Source organism: Mus caroli, unplaced genomic scaffold (genome assembly GCF_978045245.1).
Source record: "Mus caroli unplaced genomic scaffold, Mus_caroli_1 scaffold_10, whole genome shotgun sequence".
In the NCBI taxonomy this organism is placed as follows: Eukaryota; Metazoa; Chordata; class Mammalia; order Rodentia; family Muridae; genus Mus; species Mus caroli.
The window spans coordinates 125,766,827-125,775,633 of NW_028227265.1; the positions used below are offsets into that span (position 1 = coordinate 125,766,827).

The following is an 8,807-nucleotide window of genomic DNA, read 5'->3' on the forward strand; positions in this document are numbered from 1 at the left end:
ACAGAGGTGCTTAATTGTTTCTGAGACTTCTAAAACTTCAGGCACATTCCAAGGGGTTTTACAGAAACCATTAACCAGACAGACATAAAGAAGATATACTCCACAGGATACCAAGTGCAAAAGCAGGAGATAAGATATTGACTGAGTTTGTCTAAATAAAACTTCAAGGATGGCTTAGTCTTAAACTCTCCATGCCCCTGTAACACAAATGGTGAATATCAAGCCAGATAATTGCATGTAGGCATCCCCTATTACAACCTCCTATTCAATTTGTGGTCTCAATTCATGTGCCAACTCACAGTGAGCTTTTCTTTCATGTGAACACAACTTCTGAAAGGTGTACAAGTGCTGATAGTAGAGACAGGCCTCCCTCCCCTACTTTCCCAAGACTTAGGCCCTCACAAAAGCTGCTTTAAGTAGCCTCCCGCTACTCCCTGACGACGCCTGACTGGGACTTTAATATAGCAAAAGGTAAGGGGCACCTAAAGGTCCACCAGCAGATTCCACTGACAGGTCTCAGGGGGCTGCATGACGACCCACAGATTTGACCAAGGTATGTGAGCTTAAGCAGAGACCAGAGCGCCAATCTACATCCTATGACCCCAGCAGCACTGTAACTATGTCTTTTATAGACCAGGCTAGCAGAAATGTCAGGAAAAAGTGCCAAAGGCTAGAAAGACGGAGTAAATCATTGAGGGATTTAGTGCAGGCTGCTGAGAAAGTCTACCATAAGAGGAGGAAAAGGAGCAGAGACAGAGAAAGAAAGAAAAGCAACAGGGAAGGAATCTACAGAGAGTCTCGGGTTAGAGGATGAATACAAGTTGTTTGAGACCTTGGACGGAGCACCCCAAGAACTAGACTGGTGATTCTAGGCCTTTCCCCAGGCCTCGCCTGAGATGGCAGGGATGGGGAGGGCCACCAACCAGTCCCCCATCCATATGGAGCTCAGAGCCCAAGCCTCCCTGGTGTCTGTGTGCCAATATCCTATGTTGAGGGAGGCCCAGAACGGAATCCGGCCCCACATTACCAGGCTCCTGGAACAAGGGATCCTGTGGAAATGCCAAGGGGCTTGGAATACTCCCCTCCTGACTATGAAAAACCTGGGACCCAAGGCTGAGGAGGACTGTCCAGAGGTGACTAAACTCCTCTTAGAGGAGCTGAGAGGATTGAGATACAGAGACTCAGCCACGAAGGCCCAAATCTGCCAGAGAAAAGTAAGTTATCTGGGCTGCCTGCTGAAGGACAGCCAGTGCTGCTCTCCAATGCTGGCTCATAGAGACCATCCTGCACCCCCCCCCTCCGCAGAGCCCCAAACAGGTACAGGAATTCCTGGGCACTGCCAGGTTCTGCCGGCTATGAATTCCAGGGTTTGCTGAATTGGCTGCTCCCCCAACCCCCTGACTAAAAACAGACAGCCCTTCCATTGGGGTGAAGAAGAGCAACAGGCTTTTGACGCGATTAAGCAGACTTTACTGAAAGCTCCTGCTCTAGGACTGCCCGATGCCAGCAGACCTTTCCATCTTTATGTAGTAGGAAATGGGGAGGGGCAATAGCCAAGGCAGTGCTCACTCAGCGGCTGGGCCCCTGGAAGCGACCAGTTGCCTATCTGACAAAGAGATTAAAGGTATACGCTAAAAGCTGATCCACACCACAACTAGAAACAGCTTTTTTTAGTAAATAACACAATCTCAGCATTCACGGTGTGATCAAATATCCTGCAACACATTCCCCAATGCTGAGATGGTGGACACAGACTTTGTGACCAGCCTATATTACATAGCCTTTAAGAGACCCTGTTTCCACATGAAACTCAAGAAGTAGGAAGACCAAAGTGTGGATACTTTGTTCCTTCCTAGAATGGGGAACAAAATACCCATGGAAGGAATTACAGAGACAAAGTTCGGAGCTGAGATAGAAGGAAGGACCATCCAGAGACTGCCCCACCCAGGGATCCATTCCATAAACAACCACCAAACTCAGACACTATTGCATTATGCCAGCAAGATTTTGTTGACAGGATCCTGATATAGTTGTCTCTTGTGAGGCTATGCCAGTGTCTGGCAAATACAGAAGTGGATGCTCACAGTCATCTATTGGATGGAACACAGGGCTCCCAATGAAGGAGCTAGAGAAAGTACCCAAGGGGCTAAAGGGGTCTGCAACCCTCTAGGAGGAACAACAATATGAATTAACCAGTACCCCCAGAGCTCGTGTCCCTAGATGCATATGTAGCAGAGGATGGCCTAATCGGCCATCATTGGGAGGAGAGGCCCTTGGTCTTTCGAAAATTATATGCCCCAGTACAGGGGAATGCCAGGGCCAGGAAGCAGGAGTGGGTAGGTTGGAGAACAGGGCAGAGGGAGGATATAGGGGACTTTCAGAGAGGAAACTAGGAAAGGGGATAGCATTTGAAATGTAGATGAAGAAAATATCCAATACAAAAATGTAACTTCAAATATATCACATTGCTTTAGGTAGTAATTACATAATTTAACAAAGGGCACCTTACAATAAACTTTTAATAGCTTTAAAAAAGAGAGAGACCCTGTTTCCAAAAAAAGGTGGATGGGGGTCACCATGACAGCTCAATGAATAAAGGAGCTTGGTGCCAAGTTTTGCAATTTGGCTTTGATCCCAGAATCCACATGGTGTAGAGAGAAAACCAATTCTCACAAGTTGTCAGGTGAATGTACATTAGAGGGATCTCTAATCCTATGCAAGAACCCTAAACACACAATATAACTAAATAAATGCAATTTTAAAAGATAAATGGTGCCTGGGTAACAACACTCCAATCTGTCCTCTGACCTCCACAATCACACACACATACACACACTTACACAGAGAGAGAGAAGGTTGAGAACCACTGGTATAAACCAAACACATATCTGCTTGGCACTGTGTGTATACATTATGTGTCTCCTATCTGTGCATGGGTGCTGTGTTCCTGGTCTATGCCTCCGTAGACACCAAAAGATGAGTCGTCACACCTTCTGTGCAGGAAACACAGCTACAGTGATCAAGCCACAGAGGTTTGATCTATCCCTCACAGCCCTAGCCTTGCCCAGCACTGCGACTGACCATTAGTTGGCTTCCTACACACAAGTATTGAGGCCAAAGACATGGAAAGGAAGGAAGGGAGGGAGGGGGGGAGATAGGATAGGGCTAGGGTGGAGACTTAAATTTATATCTCTCTGTCCAGGGCTGGACGCCACCACCACCATGAACACTGGTGAATACAACAAGCTGGGCAGTGCAATCGAAGAGGTCTCCAGAGGTAGGAGAAAGAGAGTCACCTCATTCTCCTCCATGGGTTCTTCTGCTCTAATGTCTGCAGTTTGGGAGGACAGGGGAGAAGAAAAGGCAAAACCATGCAGGACACACCACTGTATAGACAGAACTGTGGAATGGTGGTGCCCGCAGCACAGGCATGGGGATATCACATCCTGGACTGAGGACTTCCCAGGGTCCTAAGGGCTGGGTCCTGGGTCCTGGACTGAGAAACAGCATCACCCAAGTCTCCCCCAGAAAACCTGTATGGGGTACAGGTATCACTCCAGCCATAGACACCTTGTTACATAGTTTCTGGTTACACTGGCATAAGAATTCTAAGGCTGCTAAATATGCAGCTAGAGCCATGGGTCCCTCCATGTGTACTCTTTGGTTGATGGTTTAGTCCCTGGGAGCTCTGGAGTGTCTGGTTGGTTTATACTGTTGTTCTTCCTATGGGGTTGCAAATCCCTTCAGCTCCTTCTTCAGTCCTTTCTCTAACTCCTCCATTGGGGACCCCATGCTCAGTCCAATGGTTGGCTGCAAGCATCTGCCTCTGTATTGTCAAGCTCTGGCAGAGCCTCTCAGGAGACAGCTATATCAGGCTCCTGTCAGCAAGCACTTCTTGGCATCTTCAATAGTGTCTGGGTTTGGTGGCTGCATATGGGAGTCTCTGGATGGCCTTTCTTTCCGTCTCTGTTCCACCTGTGAAGGCTCAGTGCCCCAATGTAGGGGAAGTCTAGGGTGGTGAGGTAGGAGTGGGCGATGGGTATGGGAGCACCCTCATAGAAGGGGGGGGGGATGAGATGGGAGTTTGTGGAGGGAAAACCTGGAAGGGGGATAATATTTGAAATGTAAAAAAAATAAAATAAAATAAAATAAAATAGCCAATAAAAGAAATTTTTAATTTTTAAAATTAAAATTAAAAAAAAAATTCTAACTATGTTGTATGGTGGTAGGAGGGTACTTAAGCTGTCTGTACCTCTGTCCTGGAGAGAGCCAGAATTCATCTGTGTTCTACTAGGGCAGTTGGGACGTTGGGAGTGCTACAAACAAAGACTTTTCTTCCTGGTCTTGGCTTTGCTGGTGGCCACAGTTATTTGGGCTCTCATTCTGAGCACCCTACTGTCCAGTGGTGAGTGATGTATTTTCATGTGTACATGTCTGTGTCTGAGGGTATGCCGCGGGTGTACAAGTGCCCACAGTGGGTAGATGGCATCAGATCCCCTACAGCTGGAGTTGGAGACATTTGTGAGCCATTGCATGTGGGTTCGAGTGCTAAGAACCAAACTCAGGTTCTCTGGAACAGCATCTCTGAACCATCGCTCCACCGGAGTGATCCCTTTACAGGGACAAGTTATGCTGCCTGGCAGGTAAGGCACAAACTTGCTTCCTATGCGGTGCACCACATGGGGTCCTAGATAGCAATGAGTGTAAACCATGGTTCCCATGGGTCGCGACCCCTCTTGGGGTTGAACAACCCTTTCACCAGGTTTGCCTGAGACATCGGAAAACATATGGATTGTATGATATGAATTATATGTTATGAATGGAAATTCAAAACAGCAAAAAAATTAAAGTTATAAAGTAACAACGAAAATAATATGGTTAGAGGTCACCACAACATAAACTATATTAAAGGGCCACCGCATTAGGAAGGTGCTTGGCACTGTGTGTATGCATTTTGTATGTCTCCTGTCCATACTCGGGTGATGTATTCCTGGCCTGTGCCTCCGTGGATAACAACGTACGTGTCCTCACACACTCTGAGCAGGCGGAGGCTTCACAATTCATGCTTGCATCTCTCTGCAGCCTCCAGCAAGATCAGGGTGCTGCTCAGCCACCAGGACCTGCTGAGGACAAATGGTGCGTGAGGAGCTGCAGCGCAGGGGGACAGCGCACCCTTGCGGTGGGAGGAGGAACTGCCAGGGAGGAGGGCCTGGGTAGTGAATAGCTGAGGCCGCTGCAATCGGGTTGACTGGTTTGTGTGTGTGTGGTGGGGTCGTTCCAGCCTCAGAGCAGAAGGTGATGTTGAGTTCCCTGAAGGATGATATCGGAGCCTGCAGGAATTGCTGTAAGAAAGAGGGGTTTGGTAGAAACTTGAAAGTTGAGGGGCTGGGAAATGGGGCAAGTGGGTTGGGAGAGGCAAGTGGGGACAAGACTGGTTTTTGCCCCATCCCCATATAGGCTCCGTGACGAAAGCGCAGTTGCAAACCACACTGGCAGAGTTTAAGGACACACAAGCAAAGTTGATGGAGCAGGAGAGCATCCTGAAAGAACTGCAAGAGCGTGGTGAGAGCCGAACACAACCCCCTGGTCCCCGACCTTCATCCCTAATCATAGCCACACCGCTTCTTGGTAGTCCAGTCCTGGACCCTCAGGTCTCTGGTGACTAAACCCAGGGCTTCGAATGCTATGTAGGCTTTCCACACCTGAGCCGTGCCCAGACTCTCAAAGCAGGATTCTAAGCAGGTGCTCTACCTTTGAGTCACTCTCCCAGACCCTTGCTGGGGGATTCTAGGCAGGTGCTCTAATACCAACCTTATTACCAGCACTCATTTTATGTTTTGAGACAGGCTCCATTAAGTTACCAAGGATGGTCTTAAACTCTCTGTGTAGTCCAAGTTAGCTTTGATCTTACAATCCTCCTCTACCTCAGCTTTCTGGAGTAACTGAAACCGCCACGTTCAAATTGATGTTATTCTTGACCGTGACACCATGAACTGACCATGGATATATATTTTGACCTATACATAAGTCCCGGTCTTAACCTCAACTATAAATGTCCACTCTTCTGACCTTGTAGTGACCCAGGACTTGGCTAAAGCAAGCAGAGATCGTGAGAACATCCGCAGTGAGCTGTTCCAGGCACTGGAAGCTGTCAAGCGCCAGAACAGTGAGCCAGAGATGGGACGAGGGGTGGGGGAGGAGTGGACCCTGCTGAGGGTTTTCAGTGCTTCTCTTTCCACCAGATATTCCCTTGTTTCTCTGGAACCCCACACCATCCGTCAAATTCCAATGGTCCCTTTCTATAATGGTCTACTCTCTGACCCTCCCTACCCAACAGGCTCCTGTGAGCAGTGCCCACCATCATGGCTACTCTTCCAAGGTTCCTGCTACTATTTCTCTGAGACACAGGCCACATGGGATACAGCACAAAGCTACTGTGGAGGCCAGGGTGCCCATCTGGTGATTGTCAGAGGCCTGAATGAGCAGGTGCTCAGCTGGGACTTGGAAGAGGAGAAGCAGGGTTTGCCTGAACTGGTGTGGCCCAGAATGTTTGGCAGACTTGGCCAGCTGATGTGTCTGCCCACTCCTTCCAGGGCTTCCTGAGTCAACACACACGTGGCAGGGGCTATTGGTTGGGTCTGAGGGCAGTTCGCCACCTCAACAAGATTCAAGGCTACCGGTGGGTGGATGGAGCCTCACTCGACTTCAGGTAAGGAGAAGGCCCCATGAAAAATTTGAAGAGGGTTGAGTTAGACCCTGTGGAAAATGCTTTTGGATATCTAAAGACTAAATTCCTGGGAGAAGATTGGTGTTGATGTTTTGGTGCATATGTCACTGCACATGTCCATTCATGCCCATGCAAAGACTAGGGGGAAACTCTGGGTGGTCTAGTCTATCATTCCTTACCTTACTCCATTAAGACAGGCTCTTTCAGTGAACCTGGATCTAGGTTGACTAACAGCCAGAAAACCTCAGAGGCTCTCCTGTCTCCAAACTTTACCCTGCTTGGGTTATAAACACATGCACAACCATACACAGCTTTTTATGTGACTACTTGGGATTTGAACTCAGGTCTTTGTACAATAAAGCATTACAACAAGCATTCTTTTCCACTGAGAAATATCCTCAGCCCCTGAACTAACATTTAAAGAATGGATATGCTAGACCCTGGGAATTAACTAAGGGTTAAATTCTGGGTCTGTTCAAATGTACACTGCAGATGTAAACTCAAAGTAGGCATTCAGAATTTCTACAGCAGAGCCAAGCAAACAAGCAAGACCTGGGAAAGGAAGCTTGACCCTAGGTCTATCCTCGGCCCCAGTAACACTCCCACTGAACTACCACAGCCACTGGAACTCTGGAGAGCCCAATGATTCCAGAGGACATGAGGACTGTATCATGATGCTGCACTCGGGGCTGTGGAATGATGCACCATGTACCAATGAGAGAGATGGCTGGATCTGTGAGAAGAGGAGCAGTTGCTGACTAAGCCTAGCCTCCAGTACCATGCCCATTGCCTCGGGGTGAATCAGAAGGGTGGCTCCTAGTCCTTGAGCCACTACCAAGGCTATTTTTTCTAATGCGCCATTAATAAGAGCCACTCAGCCTGACCAGTGCATGCTTTATGACCCCAGCTCTAACTCACAAGACAGCTTAAACCTTCCATCTAACCTGTCAGTCTCAAAATCACTGCTCTAAAGCCCTGATCATCTGATCCCCTACCTGTTTCCTAGACACAGTGTTGGAGTTGTTCCATCTTCCTGCATCCCCCTATTTTACCCTCTGACTTGGAGATTTCTTCACACAGAGAGAAAGCATCAATAAATGTTTGAAAAATTAATCTATCCTCCAGATCTGTATTGGAAAAGAATGATCTCTGTAACCCACAAAGGAACATACTTTGTAATTTACTTTCCAAGAAGGGTGTGCTAGAACCAAAACTGGGCTAGCGACTGCTCAGTGGCCTCTGTCTTTTATCTCTAATATAAGTGATGACTGCATCTCACTCCATTAGTGGAAGCTCGGTTTTACACTCTGACATGACAGCTAATTGGCACAAAGAAGGAGGAGGTTCAGATAATATGGGTCTCTATCAGGCTGATTACCTTTAATACTGAAATTTTCCACAATTCTCATCTCTTCATTATGCACTATTTAAATCATACACCCCAATTTTAAGAGGCAACCTTAACTGCCATATGGAATCAGGACAATGGCCACTCTGGTTTTTCCCAGCTGGAAGGGATCATTTGGCATGACCTTCAGAGTATCATCTCCAGTGGGCTTAACTAAAAGACCCCAAGCTGCACTGATGGTCCAACTTGTATAACTCTAAGGTGGAGAGAGAAAAGGAGGCCTTTGTCTAGTGCCAGGGCAGAGATGTAAAGGAGAAATGAAGGCAACAGTTCTTAACATTAAAAGTCTGAGGAGGGAACCAGGAAAGACTAGAACAGAGATACTTTGTAAGAGTCCAGATCAACATCCATTATAATAGTTTGATAGGCTCACAAAAGCCTCCATCTAGTAGGCTCACCACTGCTTTGCTTTGGCTTCTAAGGGTGGCCACCAGAGTGCTGAGCCTTGGGTATGCTTTCAAATGCTGTGATCATGGTTGGAGTGGCTAGAATCATAGTTTGAGATCCCTTTCAGATGGCTTCTAGAGAAGGAATGAAGAAATTTAAGCATCACTTGGTTTTTAAGTTAAAACAATAGTGGACCTGTCTGTCTGGGTTCCAGATAGGATACAGCATTGAATTGAGCCAGGGTCTAAAGTCTCTTATATCTTGGCAGCATTTTCCTTATGAAGA

General features: G+C 47.4%; 1 protein-coding gene across 5 annotated transcripts; it reads left to right on the top strand.

The window, feature by feature from the left end:
* The first annotated feature begins 3,207 nt into the window (after positions 1-3,207).
* On the top strand, positions 3,208-7,840 carry Clec4g (C-type lectin domain family 4 member G). 5 transcript variants are annotated; one of them, XM_021170606.2, is made up of 9 exons: positions 3,208-3,277; positions 4,295-4,405; positions 5,083-5,136; positions 5,282-5,344; positions 5,458-5,562; positions 6,077-6,166; positions 6,338-6,486; positions 6,594-6,709; positions 7,347-7,840. In XM_021170606.2, exons 1-9 carry the CDS (start codon positions 3,223-3,225, stop codon positions 7,483-7,485), a joined length of 882 nt encoding a protein of 293 aa, XP_021026265.1. In that variant the 5' UTR covers positions 3,208-3,222; the 3' UTR covers positions 7,486-7,840. The 5 variants fall into 5 exon arrangements, with proteins under 5 accessions (XP_021026265.1, XP_085700502.1, XP_029336667.1 ...); XM_085844376.1 differs by having other exon boundaries at positions 4,300-4,405; positions 5,083-5,213; XM_029480807.2 differs by lacking the exon at positions 5,282-5,344.
* The last annotated feature ends 967 nt before the right edge of the window (positions 7,841-8,807 follow it).

Excerpts from the sequence above, each read along its gene's own strand:
- Clec4g (XM_085844376.1), top strand. The coding sequence starts at position 3,223 with ATGAACACTGGTGAATACAACAAGCTGGGCAGTGCAATCGAAGAGGTC. Across the intron at positions 5,214-5,281 it reads TGCCAGGGAGGAGGGCCTGG|CCTCAGAGCAGAAGGTGATG; the intron begins GTAGTGAATAGC and ends GGGTCGTTCCAG. Across the intron at positions 6,487-6,593 it reads TCAGAGGCCTGAATGAGCAG|GGCTTCCTGAGTCAACACAC; the intron begins GTGCTCAGCTGG and ends CACTCCTTCCAG.